This window comes from Balaenoptera ricei (genome assembly GCF_028023285.1).
Source record: "Balaenoptera ricei isolate mBalRic1 chromosome 2 unlocalized genomic scaffold, mBalRic1.hap2 SUPER_2_unloc_1, whole genome shotgun sequence".
NCBI lineage: Eukaryota > Metazoa > Chordata > Mammalia > Artiodactyla > Balaenopteridae > Balaenoptera > Balaenoptera ricei.
Genome location: NW_026777415.1, coordinates 744,710 through 767,410, shown reverse-complemented (window position 1 = coordinate 767,410; position 22,701 = coordinate 744,710). Strand labels below are relative to the sequence as shown.

At 44.6% G+C, this 22,701-nt stretch overlaps 1 protein-coding gene and 1 pseudogene across 1 annotated transcript; one reads left to right on the top strand and one right to left on the bottom strand.

Moving 5' to 3' along the window:
* Nucleotides 1-7,092: 7,092 nt before the first annotated feature.
* On the top strand, nt 7,093-20,807 carry LOC132358161 (myosin-13-like). The gene is made up of 11 exons (XM_059912006.1): nt 7,093-7,296; nt 11,754-11,897; nt 11,983-12,139; nt 13,965-13,992; nt 14,794-14,905; nt 15,937-16,029; nt 17,446-17,509; nt 17,601-17,699; nt 17,804-17,911; nt 20,096-20,157; nt 20,496-20,807. The coding sequence occupies exons 1-11, from the start codon at nt 7,093-7,095 to the stop codon at nt 20,805-20,807; spliced, it is 1,383 nt and encodes a 460-aa protein (XP_059767989.1).
* LOC132358159 (UBX domain-containing protein 4-like) lies at nt 8,549-10,490 on the bottom strand (annotated as a pseudogene).
* Nucleotides 20,808-22,701: the final 1,894 nt, after the last annotated feature.

The following is a 22,701-nucleotide window of genomic DNA, read 5'->3' as shown; positions in this document are numbered from 1 at the left end:
TCATCTTCTCCAAGAGAATATAGGATATTTAAGAGAGTGCCCTTCCTAGACCTCTTAAAGAAGTCTTGCCCATAATTCACAACTTTTCTCTCATTGCCAAAGAATTCAACTTCTGGTCTAAAAGCATACAAGTTACAATCCGGATCATTCCCCTCCCTCCCTCCTTTCTTTTTTGACCCCTCACGGCCCCCTACCCTCAGCTGGAAGCATCATCTCTCTAAGTCCCCATAACACTTCATTTAGTGCTTACAGAATTTGTATTATTCTTCCTTATTCAAAGATTTATTTGAGCATTTCTCTTAACTGTTCCTAAATTTTGCATTCCTTTAGGGTAGAGACTGTCTTTATCCTTTTTTATACCCCCTTAAGGAGCTGACATGGTACTTTGCACACACAGAAGATACTCAAAAAAATTGTTAATCAGTGCTGTAATTACCCAATTATTTAAAGAATGATGACTTAACCGAAGGGAAAAATGGAAAATGTATTTCCATCCCACACCATCCACTGTGTACTATTTAAATGTAGCTAAACTTAGAAAAGTACAATTTCTAGATTTATTTAAACTCTTCATAGTTCATTTGTTCTTTGTTTTGTTTAGTTTTGATTTCTGGAATCACTCTCTCAGAAGCCACTTCATTCCTGAAGGACACTAACCATTGCTTTGGAAACCAAGAAGGTAAGAGTCACTTTCATCTTGATTGGGAATACAATAATTGAAATTAGCAAACAGTGTTCTACACATTCTCATTCTTGCCACACTCATAGGAATCTGAAACTGATGAAATTAAAATCCATTACTTAAGTATTTCTAAAGGCAGATTACAAAATATGCAGCTAAGGAAGCAGGGCTTCCCAAATTTGCTCATCACACTAACAGGAATAAAACACACTGCAGAACTTTGACACACAAGCTCCAGGTCAATATACTTAGGTTGGCCCCAAACATGATGCTCGTAGGCTCAAGATTCAGTCTTCACACAAGTCTAACTTTGCTGTGTTTTGAGCAGAGGCCGCACCCGTGAATCCCCTCAGCTGTGTCTTTACTCACAAATGATGCTGAGAGAATAAGGAGAAATGGATTCAAACCTATGTCCACTGTAGTAATAAAAAAAAATTACTCCCCCACCTCAAGATTTGTGTTTACTGGAAGTAATTCTAGATGAATTAGGACCAAGGAAACCAAAGTATAATTAAGTCATGACCACACCGTTGCTGACAAGATGCAGTAGCTGAGAAGTTCCCAGGAGAGGGCTGAAAGTTGAGAGCAGTGTCATAGCGCACTGACAGCAGTAAGAGGGGTTGGGGAGCACTCAGAAGGTGGTGCTGGAGGTCAGGGAGACTGGGATGGCCATCCCCATTGGAAGACCCCTAAAGACAGGAACAGAGGGGATGGTTGGAGGGACACAGCTGTGTAGGGCTGGAAGCAGGTCAAGCTCTCAAAACCAAGAAGCAGATAATTAGGGGACTTTCTGGGGGTAGAGTTTCCAGGGACACCATGAGTCATGCCAAGAGAGTTGGATGAGACCTAACAAGGGAAAGTTTTATCAGCCAAGAATACATGGTTTTAGCCCTGGGTCCCAGAGTACAGTTGTATAAATATGGGGACAAGATCTGACTTAGCAACCGGACGCACACAGCGTGCGTTGAGGGGCTTTGCTTGACAGTGAGTGGTGAGCCATCGGTGTGAGGAGGCTGCCAGAGGGCATGACACCTAGGTCAGGAGAGGTGAGGGCACATGCTGATGGAGGACAACATGTGGTCTGGATGTCACACTTAAGAGATTAACAGGAGTGAGCTCACTGTGATGGTAAAGGAGATGCAGAAGCACATCACGGAAGAAACAGATGAAGACAGCACTGGGGCTACTTAGCCTGGAAAAGAAAAAGCTAAGGAGGGACTTCCCTGGAGGTCCAGTGGTTAAGACTTCGCCTTCCAGGCTCAATCCCTGGTCGGGGAGCTAAGATCCTACATGCCTTGCAGCCAAAAAACCAAAACATAAAACAGAAGCAATACTGTAACAAATTCAATAAAGACTTGAAAAATGGTCCACATTAAAAAAAAAAAAAAAAAAAGCTAAGGAGAACCCAGAGCAGCCATCAAATGGGTGAAGAGTTGTCTTGTGGGGAGAAGGTTTGAACTCTTTCTGTTGTTACCAAGAGCCGAAAGGAGGATCAAACATCCTGAAGTCACAGAGAGCCAGATTTCAGTTTAAAGCAAGAAGTATCTTTGGCCTGCAGAAACTACCGCAAATGATTTTCCAAAATTTTCAAAAGGGAAAAAAGTCATCTTGAAGGCATTTGAGTAGGCTGGACAACACATTTGCAAGAATATCGCTGAGACAACTCATTCATCATCTAGGCAGTAAAAGTAGGAGATACTGGATTCTGAGTCATGGTTAGAGCTGTGGGTGGAAGAAGAAAAATCTTCACCTCAACACACGCAGTGATTTGAATCCCAGACGGAAAGTCTTGTTTTTCTAAGAGACCTAAAGGTATAGTTTGACCATGAGTCATTGTAGTCTTTCCCCAACTTCAGACTTCATTCTTATACTACTATCACAAATTTTGCAATACCCATTTAAGACCAGTACTGCTAATTCACTTAATATTTTGATTTACCTTGATTCCTTTTTCTTCTTAGATGTGTTTTTCAAAGTTACCCTATATGCTTGCTATGAAAGTCCGGACAGTCTATCTCAGCATCAGCTGAGACATTTAGATATTCAGAATCTCAAACTCTTCTCCAGCTCTGCTGAATCAGAATATCTGTTTCAACAAGATTCCCAGTTGGATTCCTATGCCCACCAAAGTTTGAGAAACACTGCTTTATATCACTACTATAAACAGATATTTCACTGTCTCTAAGTCGTTAGCACATATTATTCTATTTTATTCTAACTTTCTTCACATTTTCACAAAATATTATCTCTAAACTTGGGATGCATCTTATAATCAATGAAAGGAGTACTGTAATTAGCAGGGTGTTTTCCTTTATTAGTGGGACACAAAATAGGTTATCTTACAATCGATGGCATCTTACATTTTGCTAAAATAAGGTAATAGACTTTAATATAACTATTAAAATTAAGAAATAGTTGCCTAAAATCATTTTGTATTGGACCATTGGGACTAAGCCATGGTTTTGGAAAGAGTGGCTTTATAAAAGCAAAATAATGCTCCCAAACATCACTGTGTTTGAGGCCCTTGAGAACAATTCAGTTTCCTCAGTCCCAACCACAGAGATTCTGTTGCAGATGATTTTGATGTGGATCAACTTTCGACACTTTGGGTAGCAGGCTGAACACTAAGTCAAGCTAAATGACATCAGATCATACACTTGCAGCCTGATGAGATTCCCTCACACTATAGTGCAACCATTCTCAAACTGTGGCCCATGGATCCTTGGAGATTCCTAAGAACTTTTCAAGAGGTACATGAGGTCAAAACAATTTTCATAATACCCAGATGCCATGTGCTTTCTTCACTGTGTTGACTTAATGATGCAAAAGCAAGGATGGATAGACGATCTGACACTTTATTACAAATCAAGATATGGCACCAAGCTGTACTAATAGTCATAGTATTCTTCACAGCCATACATTGACAGTGAAAAAGAATTTTTTTTAATTTAAAAAGCCAGCTTCAGGACTTCCCTGGTGGCACAGTGGCTAAGAATCCGCCTGCCAATGCAGGGGACACGGGTTCGAGCCCTGGTCCGGGAAGATCCCACATGCTGCGGAGCAACTAAGCCCGTGAGCCACAACCACTGAGCCCGTGTGCCACAACTACCGAAGTCCGCATGCCTAGAGCCCATGCTCCGCAACAAGAGAAGCCACTGCAATTAGAAGCCCGCGCACCGCAACGAAGAGTAGCACTCGCCGCAACTAGACAAAGCCTGCACGCGCAACAAAGACCCAACGCAGCCAAAAATAAATATATATAAATAAATATTTTTTTAAAAAGCCAGCTTCATTGAAAAATGACCTAAAATTTGCAGCAGTGGAAAGTATTAATTTGACTACATCTCAAATTTATCCACATCTTTATAATATTCTACATGATCAAACAGGAAGTCCATGAAAAGCACTCCTTTTGCACACTGGACTTTGACATTTGTCTCAAGGAAAAACACATGTGCAGTTGTCTGAGTTGCAAGATGAACCAGCCACTTGATTCATGAAGCACCATTTTTACTTGAAAGAATGACTAGCGGACAAACTATTGTTTCTCAGACTTGTATATCTGGCACACAGTTTCTCAAAAAGCAGTCAAGTGTGTTTATCCTTTCAAGGAAAACTACTGACAGTATTTTTTACTAATGATATAGTTGAGTTTTCAAGCAAAACTTAAAATTTTGTAAGACTTGTATCTACTATCATTAGCTTGACAACGTCCTAATATTTGAATTTTCTAATGAGATCAGTACTGATATTAATGATTGTGATTTTTTATACTGTATAATGAAACGTGCCAATATTTGGAAGTTCTGTATAATTCAGTGAACAATATTTTCCAAATGATCAATGTATGATGTTTACACATGGGTAAAAGTTTCATTCAAAGTTCAACACAGACCAACAGATCATAATGTTTGTTGATATGGTTTCAGATTCCACATTGCAACTAGCCTTTAAGGAACTACCACAGAAACTACCACGTGTCAAGTTTTGGTATAGTATCTAAAAAGAATTTCCACAATTATGTGAAAGGGCAATTAAAATACTCTTTCCTTTTCCAAATTATATATCTGTGAAAGATTTTCTATATCTACTTTAACCAAAAAACAAAAAACCATACAGCAACAGACAGAATACAGAAGCAAGCATGAAAACCCATCCATCTTCTACTCAGCAGACATTAAAGTGAGTTGCAAAAATGAAAAACAACAGTACTCTTGCCACTAATTTTTTTGTTTTGGAAAATATAGTCATTTTCATAAAAATACGTCATTAATGTTAACATGCAATGAATTTGATAGGAACTTTAAATGAATTAGATTTTCTCAATTTTGACTTCTAATACCATAAATATTGGTAGATATGACCTGCATAAACCAAACTCACTGGGTTCTCAATGGTTTTTAAGAGTGTGAAGGGGTTCTGAGAAAACAAAGCTTGAGAACTGCTGCTGTCGTAAAACTCACTTAAGCCACAAAAGTAGGGACTATCTTCACAGATGAGGAAACAATATGGATGAATTCTTCCTCTCCACCAGGCAGTAACTGAGAAAATTTAAACCGCATGAAGCCTGCAAGCCAGAGGTCCTCTTTGCGGTGCTATATTGAGCTCCAATCTCTTAACTATGAAAACTTAACCACGAGCACACAGATGGTTCAGCAGAGCCGCTGGCCAAAGTAAAATCGAAATGCAACTTATCCTGAATAAGATCCAGAGGGAAGCAGTTGCTCCTCTTTCTGTAGGACTAGATCCCCCCAGAATCTCAAGGAGGGATATTGAAACAACAGTCAGTTACCAATGAAGAGTAATTTCATAAAGTGTAAGATTGAGGGCGGGGGAAGTTCCAAGAGACAACCATAAAATGTTCAATTTTCCCACTTTTAATAGGAAACATAAAAGGCTTTATTCAAAACATATGACCTATTTCTTAAGAGAGATATGGGGATACATGTGTGTAATTGAACTCCATTTTATGGTCACTTACAGAAGAATGTATGGAAAGGAAAAAGCAGAGAAAGAAAGGGAGAAGGGGAAGAGTTGTGGGGAAAAGAAGTAGAGGGTCAGGAAGGATACGGGAAGAGGTCCAGAGGGAACAGGAAAAGCAAATGCAGATGAGGAAAAGGAACCAGAAAAGTCACACAACCTGCAGGGGCCTTAGAAATGAGCTAGGCTTGCTTCTTCATTTTAAGTGAAATTAGTGGCCCAAAGAAGTTAAGTGGTTTGACCAAGTTCAATGCCGGGACTTTAAGCCAATTTTTTCTAGCTTCTAAGCAAGGAAAACACATACAGAGAAGGTCTATGAAAGGGGATGGTTTGGAAAGAAGTGACGGGAGGGATGAGCGGGAGGGTGGACAGAGAGAGAGAGGCAGAAAGATACATAAACACACCATACACATACATGCACACACACACACACGCTAAGCAGTGAGTTCTAAAGCAGGTATTTAATTAAACACTGTTTGTCACACCCCGACACTGCTACACATAACTAAAGTTTGGAGACCCCTGCCTTAAGCCCAGTACTTCTCAACTCTACTATGCCTAGAAATCACCTGGAGATCTTGTTAAAGTGCAGATTCTGGTTTTGTAATGCGGGGTGGTTCTGAGATTCTGAATGTCTAACAACTCCTCGGTGATGCTGATGCAACGTGTTCAAGGACCACTCTTGGAGTCAGAAGGCCCTACACCAGCAGTTCTCAGAGTGTGGTCCCTGGACCACAATGATGAATTCACCATCAGCTGATGAATTCACCACAAGCATTGCCTAAGAACTTGCTAGAAATGCATATTCTCAGGCCCCATCCCATACCTACTGAATCAGAAGCTCTGGGGGTGAGGCCCAGAAATCTGTGTTTTAACAAGCTCTCCAGGTAATTCTGGTGCATATTAAAGTTTGGAACCATTGCACTAGGCCATAATGTCTCCTATCACCTTGTTGCCTGTAATTGGCTAAACAAGTGTGGCAGTACTTTATGTTCAAGTCATTACTTTTCACTGGGCTATCTGAACTTTCTACTAGGAATTATCAACATTCCAGTAATTCTTTTCAGACACCCTTAAGATTTGGGAATGACACCGAGATCATGAGGCTCAAATGTGATGTGTAATTAAGGAAGTATTTTCTGAGGCCTCCTTTATTAGGCTCAGCTTGTCTTCCTCTAATTGGTTTAGACTTCCACACCTGGAGCTGGACTAAGAGATGTCCCCTCAAACTTTTTTCTTGGAGTAAAATATCTCCTTTAGCTCACCCCCACTTGCCCACTCTAGGCCCCTATACCAGGTCCTGGATTCCTCAGAACGTAGGTTAATCCCAGGAACTTTTGAATCTGGCCCCCTGTCTGAATGGAAATAACAGGATGGAGCTCCCCAAAGTTCCAGATTCAGCAGCCCTGGTCTTCCCAGCCCCTGCAGTCATGAGCTCTGATGCAGAGATGGCCATTTTTGGAGAAGCAGCTCCCTACCTGTGGAAATCAGAGAAGGAGAGAATCGAGGCTCCAAATCGCCCATTTGATTCTAAGAAAGCTTGCTTTGCAGTGGATGATAAGGAATTTTATGTGAAAGGTATGATCCAGAGCAAGGAAAATGACAAAGTCACAGTCGAGACCCTCGACAACCGGGTAAGTGTTGATCTCAGATGTCCTTGCTAACATGGGCATCCCCCTTTGCCTTTGGAGTAGAATAGTAGAAATTGCATGCTGGCCCATAGGAATCTGAAGATAGAACAAGACTCACATTGATCTACTCTGAGTGAAGTCGCAGGTAAAAACTGCCATGGCACATACCTTTCCTCTGGCTCTTTCCTTGGGCTTTGAGAGTTTTTATGATGTTTGCTTTGGAGAAAGGGGAAGGTGGTGGTGGAAGAGTTTGGACTGTTTAAGGGAGAGATTGATACAGATTGCTGCTGGATGGGCGAATATACCAAATAGAACTCTCTAGGCTGCAGAGTGACTTACAGAGGGAGCTCCAGAAGCAATGCCTAATTTAATGCAGAGAATTACAGAGCACCATTCAATTCAATCCTTACTGGACACGCACCATGTCTAGGTCACAGTGTCTATCACTCTGCAAATATGAGCAAATCTCAGTCCCGCTTCCCCAAAGTTTATCATCTAGTGTAGGAATCAAGAGTACACGGCGGGTATGGGGACTTCCCTGGTGGCACAGAGGTTAAGAATCCGCCTGCCGATGCAGGGGACACGGGGTCAATCCCCGGTCCCAGAAGATCCCACATGCCGCGGAGCAACTAAGCCCGTGCGCCACAACTACTGAGCCTGCACTCTAGAGCCCGCGAGCCACAACTACTCAGCCCGTGCGCCACAACTACTGAAGCCCGTGTGCCTAGAGCCTGTGCTCTGCAACAAGAGAAGCCATGACAATGAGAAGACCGTGCACCGCAACGAAGAGTAGCCCCCACACGCCACAACTAGAGAAAAGCCCGTGTGCAGTAAGGAAGACCCAACGCAGCCAAAAATAAATAAATAAAATAATTTTTTTAAAAAAGAGTACATGGTAGGTATGAATCGCAGTTCACAAATTCAAGCATACAAGACAGATGATGATGACGATGATGATGATGATGATTGTTATTATTAAACTTAACCTCTGGTGTCAGCTTCTTTTCACAGGGCCGGAAATAAATTTTCTGGAGTTACTATTGGGGTCCCCTCCCCAGAGCCATGCCACATTTTCAGTAATACCACATGGGGTGTCACTGCCCCCCTTGAAGGATTGCTAAGAAACAAGCCCCAGTTTCTTTTTTTTTTGGAAAAGATTTTTTTATCCAGTGTTTAAGTAAGATTAAAAACTACAAGATTTTGCTTGCAGCTGATGAGCAAGAAAAGAAAAGTTAAACCCAAATTATCATCTGATTGGCTAGTTAAAACGCTCTGACTCAAGATCAAATTATTCAGTGACACACCAGTTACTTTGTGTGGGCTGAGGAGTTCTGGAGCAAAACAGCCCTAAACAAAACATATCATCTGAGAGCACAGGGCTAATGGGCATATGAAATACTAAACAAGAAAGCTGATAAAGGGAGGCTGTCGCAGACCTTTTGCTATTTTAGGCTTCTAGCAGTTGCTTACCATATACAAGGACCTAGCAGCCAGTTATTTTATCTCTTGACTTATCTGAGGTTAAACAACTTTAACCCACTAAGCAGGAATAAAGAGACACTTTGTAGATGAGTTGGAAAACATAAAGCAGTCCCACTTCTCCAGTAGAGTTTTAGTTGACTTAAATCATAAGAGAAACAATGATTACTGTACATATTGTCCTTGTCACATTGCATCTGTTGAGTAGAATTTCCATTCCAAGTGTTGTTTTCATCTTCACCATCGTCTTGAGTCCTCAATCTATATATCTTGCCCTCCTTTTTAAAGTCTTCCCCCCGTTTCTCCAGCACTCTTTTCCTGACTGGTTCCCTTTTTTCTGAGTTGCTAGAGGATGCAAGGTTTGAGGATTCCAATGATGCTGCTCTCACCGAGGTCTGTTCAGGAGGAGGATTACTAAATAAGAAGTTGCTAATCAATCTCCAGATGGCAAGGAATGGGTAAAGTACTGTCCCCAAGAATGTCCAAAAGTCGCCACTGGAAGAATGTACCATGGATGTAGTTGGTCTTCCTGCTGGCAACAGTACCACTGAAGCACTTGTGGCAAGTTCCAAATCCAGTAATTTCTTTTTATAATCTTCTTTGGTAAATTCCCTCCTGGGAAGCATTGTCGCTAATGAAAAATTACTGTAAGTGTTGCCAACAGTCTGTGCAGCAAACTGCCTTGCTGCTTCTAGAGGAGCATCAGAAGGGAACTGATTTGTGAAGGAAGAACCATCAGGAAGACGGAATTGAATTCTCGCAACACTGCTTCCTTCTGTTGCGGAAGAGTCTCTCTTGACTTCCATTTCTGCCTGTTTGGCCAGCAGGGCAGCAGCTTTAGCAGCTTCTACTTCTTCCTTTGTCTTTGCAAAACGAGCAGCTCTCTCTGCATGGTCCAGTGCAATCATCTGTTTTATACGCTCTCGAGCTGCCCTATCTTCTGCCTTTTCTCTGTTCCTTTCCTCTAACACTCTTTTTGTTAATTCTTCTTCTTGCTTTCTTTTATAATCCAACATTTCTTTTCCAGTTTTCCTCCTGTCAATTTCCTCCTTAATCTCTCTCTGTTCTTCCTCTTTCCTTTTCTCTTCTCTCTTTTCTTCAAGTTTTTTGGTTAGTCTTTCCACTCTGACGGTGAGCTCCTCTGTAGGTCTCTGATTTGAACATCCACCAGGCTCTGGAGACACAGTGGCCTGGCCTGAAATTTCTCCTCCTGTTGCAGAATCTGACTTTGTATCAGAAGTGGGTGGTGTCTCACAGAGCTCTACACTTCTGGACTGACAGTTTTCAGAAGTGTTGTTCTGATCAAATGAGGTGGATGGAGTAGAGACTGAACTTTCTCACTGGCCACTATTTGCCACTGATATTTCACCTTTTAACGAGTGCATCTGCCGGACTTTGTGGATTCTGGTAACAAGTTCATCTGCAGGAACACTTCCTGCTATTACTTCCAAGGGAATTCCACTGTCTCCAATAAAGAAACTGGATGGAACACACACTACAGGATAGATCTGTGAAAACTGTAGGCAGGCTTCACTTTTGGTATCGATTTTCACAGCAACAAAACTGTTGGAAGATGCTTCGGTCGCTTTCTCATCTTCCCAACTTGCAGCCATCTGTGTAGCCTGTTCATCATCACCTGCCACGAACACCACGAAGACCGCGCCGCTCCTCCTGGCCGACGCGATGGCGGCCGGAATGGCGCCCTGGAACCACAGCATCGCTGCCCTCGGGCACAGGCGCTCGCTCGGCGTGTTGCCGCCTCGGTCCCGGAGCCGGCCCCGCCCTCTCCGTCTTTGGGCCCCCGCGGCCCGCCTCCGGCTCCGCACCGGCGCGCAGGCCCGTCAGCGGCTCCCAGGACGCATGAAGCACGCAGGCCGCGGCGCGCCCCGCGACGCGTGACGCCACGCGTCGCCATTGGCAGCGCGCCCCCGTCCTTTGTCTCGTTGGCAAGTCGGTGCGTGCGGGAGCCCGGGAGACCGCAGGCCCTGCAGTCCCGGAAGTGGAAGGAGTGCCCCAGTTTCTGAACCTTCAGGACACACAGATTTTTCCATCTTCCTTATGCTATTTTGGATGTCCCTCTCTCTCTAGTTTAGGGCGGTGGGGCAGAAGGGCTTCCTTTCCTCAAGAGATTTGGTCTATATCAACAAATCTCCTCCCTTTTATCTTTTTGGTAAAACCCTCAAAGCTCTTCTGAGGATTCAGGCTTTTGGAAAACAAACGCTAGAAAGGCTTACAGGCTCTCTCGCTTTTATGCCCTATTTTCTACCTTTCCTGAGTAATGGAGTGCCAGTTGTATGCTTAAAGGGGAGGGAAAACAGAGAGGGGAAAATTAGGTAATAGTCTCAAAATACTGTTCAGGCATGGACCATGCTTCAAGTCCAAATGTTTTAACTATTAGGGCAGCGGTGCAAGGAATTCTGGAAGCCTTGAAAAGACAGGGGAGAGCAGAAACAGGTCATGGAATAGGTGGCACTTCAGAAGAGCTTTGAAGGTTGCTAGATGTAATTTCAATGTAGATATATTCCAGACAAAGGGACCCACATGAGCAGAGGTATTGAGGTGGAGATTTACAGAATACACTGGAAGAGTTTTTTCCAATCTTCCAAGCTTGATCTCATTGCAGCACTCATAGCAAATGGGGTAAACAGAGGCAAGCTGCTGTGGCCTTGGCCATCCTGAGTTCCACCTGGCCACCCTGAGGCTGAAGGGCTCTATAACTTTGCACACCTGTAACCCTCTTCTGGCACACAGAATGGCATGCTGACTGGGGGGCATCAGACCAGAATTGGTTATACAGTTTGACCAGTCTTAGATTTATCAAGAACAGTTATTTACAGATCATCTCTGGGCACAGAAATGATCCATAAAGTTAACCACGGTAATGGGGTAATCTCACCACAATATCTCACCATTTTCACCCCACTGGTAGGTCACCACATCGGCTCTCCCACTCATCATGTGATTTTCCTCTCAATATCCAGACACTCACTCTGAACAGTGACCAAGTCTTCCCCATGAACCCTCCCAAATTTCACAAGATCGAGGACATGGCCATGATGACCCACCTACACGAGCCAGGAGTGCTGTACAACCTCAAAGAGCGTTACGCAGCCTGGATGATCTACGTGAGTACCCTTCAACCTCTCTTTATTCCATTTCCTTCTCTTAGTAAAGTCAAGATCCATAGGTTGAATTTTCTGATTTTCTCAGACCTACTCAGGCCTCTTCTGTGTCACCGTCAACCCCTACCAGTGGCTGCCGGTGTACAACCCTGAGGTGGTGACGGCCTACAGAGGCAAAAAGCACAAGGAGGCCCCGCCCTGCATCTTCTCCATCTCTGACAACGCCTATCAGTTCATGATGACTGGTGAGTAATTTCTTTAATCCATATTTTAAAAAATAGTTTTAGTGAAGTATTCAAGTCCTTTAACTGCACTGGTTCTTAGTTAATTACTGGAGCCCTTCACAGGCTTTGGTCATCCAAACGGTGCAATGACCAAAGTGACCTCAGTAGATTCAGAGGATGTCAGGATGGAAAGCCAGGGGTGCAGTATCTTCCATTACCAGTCACGGTTCTTAAGCCAGAGCTTGGGACTGAAGCCACACTAAGTACATGCTTCTCTGGGGGTGGATGTGAAGCACAAGGAGATGCGCTGCCCCCACCTCCAAAGAAACCCCCAACAGGAGCACACTTGGAAGAGAGACTATATTAGTAGCCACTTAGGAATGCAAAGTTGGAGAAATGGGCACAGCAACTTCCCTTCACCTGTTTTCTCAGGCTCCCTCTTTCTCCTCCTTAAATTTCCAGAATAGCAGATGAAATAGCAGAGATGTGGTAATACTGTCACCCTTGTCATGCCTAACATCACTTCGGTCTGTTCCACTTTCACCTGATTTGACTTGGTGCAGAGAGAAGAAGTAGAAGCAAGCATCTGAGATCTGAAGATGCTTAAAAGTCATCCAGGACAATGTTGCCCAAACTTCAGCCATTCCAATGTCACATTCGCAATCCTGGCCATTTCTGCATATTTAAAATCTTTCCTTATAGTGACTGAAGTTCCGTCCATTTCAAAAAGGAAGAATAGGGAATTCCCTGGCGGTCCAATGGTTAAGACTCTGTGCTTCCACTGCAGGGGACACGGATTCGATACCTGGTCAGGGAACTAAGATCCCACATGCCACGTGGCGTGGCCAAAAATAAAAACAAAATAGGAACCGAACAAATCTGCCCTTTGATCTGGAGGAAAACTATTTTTTAAAAAAAGGAAGAATAATATCACTATTAGTATTAGTTTCTTAGGACTGCCGTAACCAAGTACTACACACTGGGTGGCCTAAGCAACAGAAATGCATTGTGTCACAGCTCTGGAGCCTGGAAGTCTGAGATCAAGGTGTCAGCAGGGTTGGTTCCCTCTGAGGGCCGAGAGGGAGAATGTGGTCCAGGCCACTCTCCCAGCTTCCGGTGGTTTGCTGGCCATCCTTGCCATCCCTTGGTTTATAGAATCATCACCTTGATCTGCACTTTCATCTTCACATTGTGTTCTCATCTGTCTCCAAATTTCTCTTTTTATAAGGACACCAGTCATATTGGATTAGGGGCCCACCTACTCCAGTATGACCTCATCTTCACTAATTACATCTGCAATGACCCTATTTCCAAATAAGGTCACATTTTGAGGTACTGGGGGTTAGTTAGGGCCTCAACATATTAGTTTGTTGGGGGGAACACAATTCAACCTATAACACTCTTGTAAATGGAAAACCACGGTCACTGTCCACAAGTAGAAAGTAAAGGTGAAAGAAAAAGGCAATGACAACAAATCAGTGTCCATAAATTCTAATTAGAAGCTGTGGTTTCTTTCAAGTTCTAAGTCTGAGACTTGCTCTCTTTTTTGAAAAGGGAGATAAGAAAGCGCTATTGAGGAGGTAAAGATCTGTGAACACGAATAACTTCCACACTGTGGGACTCACTGTTCACTTCCCATGCTGCCCACGTTACACATCCAGCATTTGGGAAATCTGCACAAATTGTTTCCAAGAAGATTCGACATGCCCAAATCATCACACCACTAGTTAATGGCAAATCCAGAACTAGAACTCATGGGCTCTGTCTACCCCCAATGTTGCCTGATTTGTATATCCTGCCTGTATGTTGTTTATTTATTCTGTCCTGCTTCCTTCTGCATTTCTAGATCGAGACAACCAGTCCGTCCTCATCGCGTCAGTAACCTGTGTTGTTGCCATGATGACTTGGAAGGGGCTGTCCATTCCTTCTGCTCTCCTTTAGCTCACTTTTTTAAAAAAATTTATTTTATTGAAGTATACTTGATTTACAATGTTGTATTAATGTCTGCTGTACAGCAAAGTGATTCAGTTATACATATATATTCCTTTTCATATTCTTTTCCATTTTGTTTTATCACAAGGTATTGAATATAGTTCCCTGTGCAATGCAGTAGGACCTTGTTGGTTATGCATTCTATATCTAATAGTTTGCATCTACTCATCCCAAACTCTCAATCCATTTGTCCTCCATTCCCCCTTTCCTTGGTCCCCTTGGCAATTACAAGTCTGTTCTCTATGTCTGTGTATCTCACTTTATTTTATTTTATTTTACTTTATTATATTTTATTTATTTTTGGGTGTGTCGGGTCTTAGTTGCAGCACTCGGGATCTTTTGTTGGGGCGCGTGGGCTCTTTGCTGTGGTGTACAGGCTTCTCTCTAGTTGTGGCGGGCGGGCTTTCTCTTCTCTAGTTGTGGCACGCAGGCTCCAGAGTGCGTGGGCTCTGTAGTTGTGGCACGCAGGCACCAGAGCACGTGGGCTCTGTAGTTTGTGGCACGTGGGCTCTAATTGAGGTGCGCAAGCTCAGTAGTTATGGCGTGCGGGCTCGGTTGCCCCGCGGCATGTGGGATCTTATTTCCCTGACCAGGGATTGAACCCGCGTCCCTTGCATTGCAAGGTGGGTTCTTTACCACTGGACCACCAGGGAAGTCCCTCTCACTTACTTTTAAATCAACAGCGGAGAATCCGGGGCTGGGAAGACAGTGAACACCAAGCGTGTGATCCAGCACTTTGCAGCAATTGCGGTCACTGGGGAGAAGAGGAAGGAGCAGCGGCCGGGCAAGATGCAGGTGAGCAGCTTCCTGCACCTGGAAGGCTTGCTGGAATGAGTATAACTGAAACCCCAGGTGAGCCCCAAGTGTCTGCAGGGCTTTGTGCACAGCACGAGGTCCTGCCCCAGGGGGTGTTTACGGGGCAAGGCAGGAAATGGCTCCACCTTGTGGACTCGGGCTCTAGCACCAGCTCCATCAGCAACAGCCGAGTGACCTTGAACAACTCCACATCCTCCTTTGGAGAAGGAATGGTTTAGGCCAGTGGTTCTCAAACTGGAGTGCACGTCAGAATCACCAGGAGGGTTCGTTAACAACGGATTGCTGGTCCCCAGGCCCAGAATTTCTGACTGAAATTCCTGTCTCACATTCAAAATCCTGGCATGTTGCATTTCTGTCATGTTCCCATTGTTCATGCCCTGTCCAGGGATCACACTTTGAGAACCACTGGGCTGGACAGTAGTTTCCAAACAGCTCTGAAGTCAGAAAGGCAAGCAATCATGTGGGGAAGGGGGAAAGGTGAAAACTCTGCTTTCTATAAGTGGATTTCTACGTAATAATTCTCACAAAATATTTTATGCAACTTAAACATTTTTTTTGAGAACCACTGTTTCTATCATATGGGTCACTTTCATTGCTCACAGTCTGTTTCTACTTCTGAACCCGAATATCTGTATAAATGGGTCCTGGTGCATGCAGGAACAGAGGTCTATATTTTACAAATCCATAATTTATGATAAAATGTTATCAGAGAAGAAAGGCCTTCTGGGAGATTGAGAGGTAGCGGGTAGGGCTCCAACCTGGAATCTGGTGTGGCCAGAAGCCACTTTGATGCTGTGCTAAGACTCCTTCTACGATGGGACCTTGAAGCCTCCTTGGGTGGGGTGGGGATGGGCCTGTGGGTACTCAGCACAACTGTACCTGCCACCAGCCTGAGCTGGGCGACATCTCTCCCTGGGACCTTCCCAGAGCATCCACACTTTTGAGTCACTGGGAAGTTACTTCGGAAGACGTCCAAAGTCCTCTCTTTTCCTCTTCTCACTTATTATTAGGGAACCCTGGAAGACCAGATCATCCAGGCCAACCCCCTCCTGGAGGCCTTTGGAAATGTCAAGACCGTGAGGAATGACAACTCCTTGAGATTCGTTAAGACTCAGTCCAATTGTCAATGACCCCCAGAAAGAAAACCCTCTCCTCCAATGCTGAATATGAAAAATGGCCACATAAACTAGGATATACCTGGCCTTAGTCTACCCCCAAGCGCTTCAGATCAAGCTGCCCAACCGGGATATTCTGATAACCCTTCAAAGAACATTTTGTCTTATTCCCAGCCGAAGGAAGATTTAGCTGTCCTTCCCTAACTAATCAGCATCACCTCAGAGCCTCCTGAAGTCACAAGGATTCAAGATTCAAATTCCACAAGTACAAAATGACTTCTCTATGCTAAAATTGGTCTCTTCAGGTGGAAGCATTTTAAAATACATAAGTCCATTGAACAGTATCCACTGACTTATTAGCCATGAAAACCTTAGTGTGAAGTTAGTTAGCAGATCTGACCTTCTCCAAGTCAGGAGGTGCTGGGAGGAGGGAAAACCTGGTGGAGGCAGCAGAGCTCAAAAATTGGGAAGAAGTTGATACTGAAGATACTGAAGGATATGTCCCATCCTTCAATGTTTCACTTAGGATTAGCTCAACCAAAGAGGCATTTACTTCCGACACTGGCAAATAAACAAGTATCCAGTCTCCTATCTAATTTCACTGGCCAGTAGAGCAAGTACCCAGAGGCACTTGCATTCAGCAGCTAGAACTCCTGAAGAGCGAACACATAATTCACATAAACCTACACTGGTCCTTCATTAACTCTTCTTAGGCTTCATTCAGAGAATACTGAGAATACTACTGAGTATGTACTACATTCCAGGGTCTGTGGGTGAACAAGCAAGGCAATATTTTTGCCCTCCAATTGGCTCACAGAGTGGTAGCGACCAATTAAGCAGATGATGTAAGAAGGGAGTATACACACACACATATATACTATATATAATTTCACCCCTCACTCCCCAAGATTGGGGGAACCCAAGTGCTGAGTGGGTCTTTGGGGAGCCAGGAGGCCTGGCCTGGGGGCTAGGTTTGCATGTAGTAAGTAGTAAGGAAAACTGAGGCAAGAAATCTCAGAAGTAACATCCAGAGGCAAAAAAGAAGTCAGATAGTCCAACCAGGTTATCAGTTCAGAGGTGTTACAAAGAGTTTGAGCAGGATAAAGACCAAGGAGACAGTCAGGTGTGAGGTGGTCCCAAACAGAGACTTGAGAGGGAGCCTGCAGGCATCCCCAGAGCTGTGGGAACAGGGCCAGGTGCTTTGGGCAGAGCTACCTGAGTCTTGGCTGAGCCGGCGTGGGGACCAGATGCCAAGCAAACAGAGAGGAGGAAGGTCCTCATGCTTCTGGCATCACCTCCTCCGTGAGCCTACACAGCCCACCCATCCTCAGTAGTACCTAACAGAAGCTGGCTACAGTACCATAGAAAGAAAATAACTGTGTTTTTCAATCTGTCTTTGGACAGGGGACGTTCATTCGCATTCACTTTGGAGCCACAGGAAAGCTGGTGTCAGCGGACATTGAAACCTGTGAGTCCAAACACTCTATCTGGCACCTTGGCTTTGGCCACAGAGGCATCTCCTGGGGACCCTAAAATCACATCGTTTTTTGTTATCTTAGATCTCTTAGAAAAATCCAGGGTGGCATTTCAGTTATCCCGTGAGAGAGGCTATTATATTTTTTACCAAATCATGTCAAACAAGAAGCCGGAACTTATGGGTAAGTTCCTTGGTTATCATTCTCATCTTCCAAATCGATCACATTGGAAAAAAACTCAGAGTCAGTTGTGCATAAGATGCTAAAGGGATCCTTCTGCTTCACAGACCTGCTTCTCATTTCAACCAACCCCTTTGACTTCCCCTTTGTGAGCCAAGGAGAGGTCACCGTGGCCAGTATTGATGACAGTGAGGAACTGTTGGCCACTGATGTAAGTATTTTGTGTGTTTATTTACTTACGTAAGGAATTGTTGAATTTATGCACTGAGAGGTACCCATGATCTCAGGAGGAAGCTGGGATGCAGGGATGCTCAGTGATTAGACCCAAGAGCTCAGAGAATTAGTACAGATCACACCCCTCCCCCACTTGGTTCCATTTCAGAAGATTCCAGGAAATGGGAATACAGAAAGTTCTCCAAAATAGGCCTTCAGTTCCATTCTCCAGCTTTTTAGAGTAAATGTTTGCATGGATAAGGTCTTTAAAGTTTTTGTTGGAAGTTTTCAGGGTACAAAACCATCTACATGGTTCTTTTAAGAAAATCTAGAAAATACAGAAAAGTCTAAAGCAGGAGAAAAACAGTCCCGCTCTGCAGCAGCCGTTCCATTCCTCCGGTTACCTGCCACCTCCGGCTCACAGTAGGCACCCACCTCCTCAATACACCTGTCAGGCCTCTGGCCTTTAGCTTTGGGGAGTATCTCCAGGGTCAATAACCGTAATATTAACTAAGTGCATTGAGCACTCACGCATGCTAGGAACTGAGAAGAGAGCTTTGCCTCAACAAAACCTCTGGGATCAGCACCACTGCTACCCCCGTTTCATAAAGGTAGAAGCTGAGTCTTAGAAAAATAACACACGATTTGCACGAAGACAGTTTGTAAACGACGGTCTGAACCCAGATTTGCCCAACCCCAGAACTTGCATTTTTAACCCTAACCCTAACCCTAACCCCTAACCCTAACCCCTAACCCTAAACCCTAAACCCTAACCCTAAACCCTAAACCCTAAACCCTAACCCTAAACCCTAACCCTAACCCTAAACCCTAACCCTAACAACCCTAACCTTAACCCTAACCCGAACCCTAACCCTAACCCTCTAACCCTAACCCTAACCCTAAACCCTAACCCTAACAATCCTAACCTTAACACTAACCCGAACCCTAACCCTAACCCTCTAACCCTAACCCTAACCCTAAACCCTAAACCCTAACCCTAACCCTAAACCCTAAACCCTAACCCTAAACCCTAACCCTAAACCCTAAACCCTAACCCTAACCCTAACGACCCTGACCCTGACCCTGGCCCTGGCCCTAACCCTAACCCTAACCTCATAGTGTTGCTGACCCTTCCATTGATATAATTGTATGTAATTGAACTTATTCAATATATCTATTAAACATCTGCCCTCTGCCCAACACCCTCCCAGGTGTTGGAAATGCAATGAAAATACTCCATGAGGTGCGCACCTGGTGGGCACATTGTTAACAAAAGGCTTTTACATTTTCACCAGTAGTTTCTCCTTAAGGTCATCACTTGCCAATTAATGACCATGCTGTTTAGGAAGCTCATTAAACACCCAGGAGTCACGGTTCCCTGCAGGCTCTCCCGTTCTCCCTCGGGCACTCTTCCACCCTCTCTAGGTTTCAGTTTCCAGGAACTCGAGCCTATTGAGAGAGTGCGGAAATAGCTAATCTGGTTTTTGGATGATAGACCATAAACCAGATTTAAAGAAAAATATGTCATTGCTGGTTTTCATTCAAACAGACAGGTATAATGAAGGAAGGAACCCCTCTGGCCCTCCAGGAGTTGCCTGGGAACCTAGTCTGCGAAATACTTATACATCAAGAGATGGCTCTGAGCTGGAATTCTACAAAAGAAGAGTAGAGCAACCCAGTACAGCTTTATACCCCCTCAGCCGCAGGAGGAGAATGGCTGCAGGCTACTGAAAGCCAGCAGCATTGACAAATTAACTCCCCCCAGCCTTTGCCAAACTACAGTGGTACCTCTGAGTTCTCTGTTTCCTTCTCTATTCTGACTCTTTTCTCAATAAATCCACATTTCTTAATATAGTGTCACAGTGGAAGCAAAACAGACCTTCAATTTTCAGACCTCAATTTATAAAGCAAAGGTTCTAGGGGTTTTGTTTTTAAATTAAAGGACCACATAATTTGAAAATTGTACAGGTTCTAATTCTTCAGTTCCAAGACACCAAACACACTGCATGCGGTCCCCATGGAAAGGCCCCTCTCAGCAGAAGTGCCACCGATTCCACAATGAAAGGGCAGCAAGGTGCCCTTCTCCCTTCTCTGCTGCCTGAATGGCCCCCATGTTTTTCAATCCATGCCCCCTGGCAAGTTTCTAAGGTGAAATTCTGAGACCCTTCCCTTTCCCATCCCAGCAGGTGTCCAAGGGCCGGCCCGGGCTGGAGACGTGCAGGAAGCAGAGCTGGGCCAGCTGGCCAGAGTGGGGTTTGGGGGTTCTCAGCAGGAGAAATCACCATGCAGGATAAATCCCTTGGCCTTGCCATAAGCCAAGGGCAAGTCTCTCAGGGCTACGGGCCCTCTCAGGTTCTCCTTGCAGATACCTCGCATGGGGCACTTGGCTACTTGGGAAAACCGCGCGGGAGCGAGCTTTACACAAGCAGATGTTTTGTAAAATTGAACAGGGTAGGCTCGGGCCTGTCCTCAAAGCCTCTACTCAAAGGCGAGCCCTTCCTGCGGCCGCCAGGTTAGGGGGCTCCGCGACTGTGCCGAACAGCTCTGGTGTGAGTCGTGGTTCCCTCCTCCACCCACCCCCACGAGCCCCCGTCCCCTTACCTGCGGCCCGCGGCCCTCCGCTCCGCGCTCGGATGCCGCTGGGGTGCCAGGGACCCACGGGAGGGGTCGTTCCCGGCCGGCGCCGCGTCCACGCGGCACAGCACGGTCTCGGCACTCCGGGCACGGGCGCCTGGGGCCGGGCGTCCCCTCTCCTGTGAGCGCGAGGCAGGAAGCGGCGCCCCTGCGAGGCCGCTAGCGATGCCCCGGTGCGCGGGCCCCTGCGGCGCGGAGACCGCTCCAGGCTGGACTCAGCGAGGCCAAGGCCGCCAGGACGAGCGCTTGCCGGGACCCGGCTAGGGCGGCGGAGCTGCAGGCCCCCGCAAACAACCCAGTTTTTTAAATGGAAAAAGGACTTGAAAAGACCCTTCTCCAGATAAGACATACAAATGGTCAACAAACACCTGAAGAGATGTTAAACATCGTTAGTCACGATGGAAATGCACATTAATACCACAACGCCGTACCCCTCCACAAACACTAGAAGGCCTATAATCAAGAGAATTAAAAATAACAAATTTTGGCAAAAATGTAGAGACATTGATACAGAGTTTCCCATGGGGAAAATGAATCGGTCCAGGAGATGGATGGTGAGAATATTTGTACAACAATGTGAATGTAGTTAATGCCACAGAACTGTATACTCAAAATGGTTTAAATGGTAAATGTTACTTTTAATCACAATGAAAAGAATGAATGAAGCACTGATGATACATGTTAGAACATAGATGAACACTGAAAACATTCTAAGTCAAAGAGCTCATGCAGAAAAGGTCACCCAGGTCATACTTAGCTCGTGTGTTTTAAATCCATAAAGGTTTTGAAAATGAGGGAAAGTCTCAGTAATGGTTTCAGAAAAAGAAAACTGGATCAGAATGGGAAAAGACATTTCCATAGAGTTGCGGAGATGGTGAATGTTGAAGTGGGCCCGTGGATAGGATTATAAGGTAGAACCATAAAATTTCGTCTTTGGGTCTTTATGTTCTGGTTCCCTGGGAGAGGACTCCAGTATTGCATAAAACACACTGGAGTAGTTTATGTGAGGTGGTGTATTTTGTACTGCTACTTATAGTTTTTTTATACACTTGAAATTACTGGGGAGTACATTACTTTTCAAAAGAACCAGGTCAAAACCATGCCCAAAAAAAGCAGAGAAGACATCCAACTTCATAATAGAGGCCAAGCCTTAACCAGATGCGGTTCACCTAAAGTGGTGACGCTCATCATTCTTGTAGGGTCCACGCGTTATTAACAGGCACCATGGGAAGGTTATATTAGGAGCCACTGTGTCTTGGGTGCTGTGGATGACCTGGCTGTAGTAGAAACAGTGGGATTTCTGAATTCTAGTCTCCCACATCAAACCACCAAAAACCTGTTAGAACTAATAAACGAATTTAGTAAAGCTGCAGGGTAAAAAATCAGTACACAAAAATCACTTTTTCTTTTTTTTTATAAATTTTTAAAAAAATATTTATTTCTTTATTTATCTTTGGCTGCATTGGGTCTTCGTTGCTGTGCACGGACTTTCTCTAGCTGCGGCAAGCAGGGGCTACTCTTCATTGTGGTGCACGGGCTTCTCATTGCGGTGGCTTCTCTTGTTGTGGAGCACGGGCTGTAAGACAGCAGGCTTCAGTAGTTGTGGCACACGACCTCAGCAGTTGTCGCTCGCGGGCTCCAGAGCACAGGCTCAGTGGTTGTGGCGCACGGGCTTAGTTGTTCCGAAGCATGTGGGATCTTCCCAGACCAGGGCTCGAACCCGTGTTCCCTGTATTGGCAGGCAGATTCTTAACCACTGAGCCACAAAGGAAGCCCTAAAAATCACTTGTCTTTCTATACACTAATAATGTGCCATCAGAAAGAGAAATGAAGAAAACAATCCCATTTACAATTGCATCTAAAAAATACCTGGGAATAAATTGAACCAAGGATGTGAAAGCACACTGAAAACTGTAAAACACTGATAAAACAAACTGAACAGACACAAATGAATGGAAAGCTATCCCGTGCTCATGGATGCAAAGAACACTGTTAAAATGTCCATTCTACCAAAAGCAATGTTCAAATGCAAAGCAAGCCTGGTCAGAACTCCAATGGCATTCTTCACAGAAATACAGCAAACGTTCCTAACATTTGTGTGGAAACACAAAGGCCCCTGAATAGCCAAAGGGAGTTTGAGAAAGGAGAACAGGTTGGA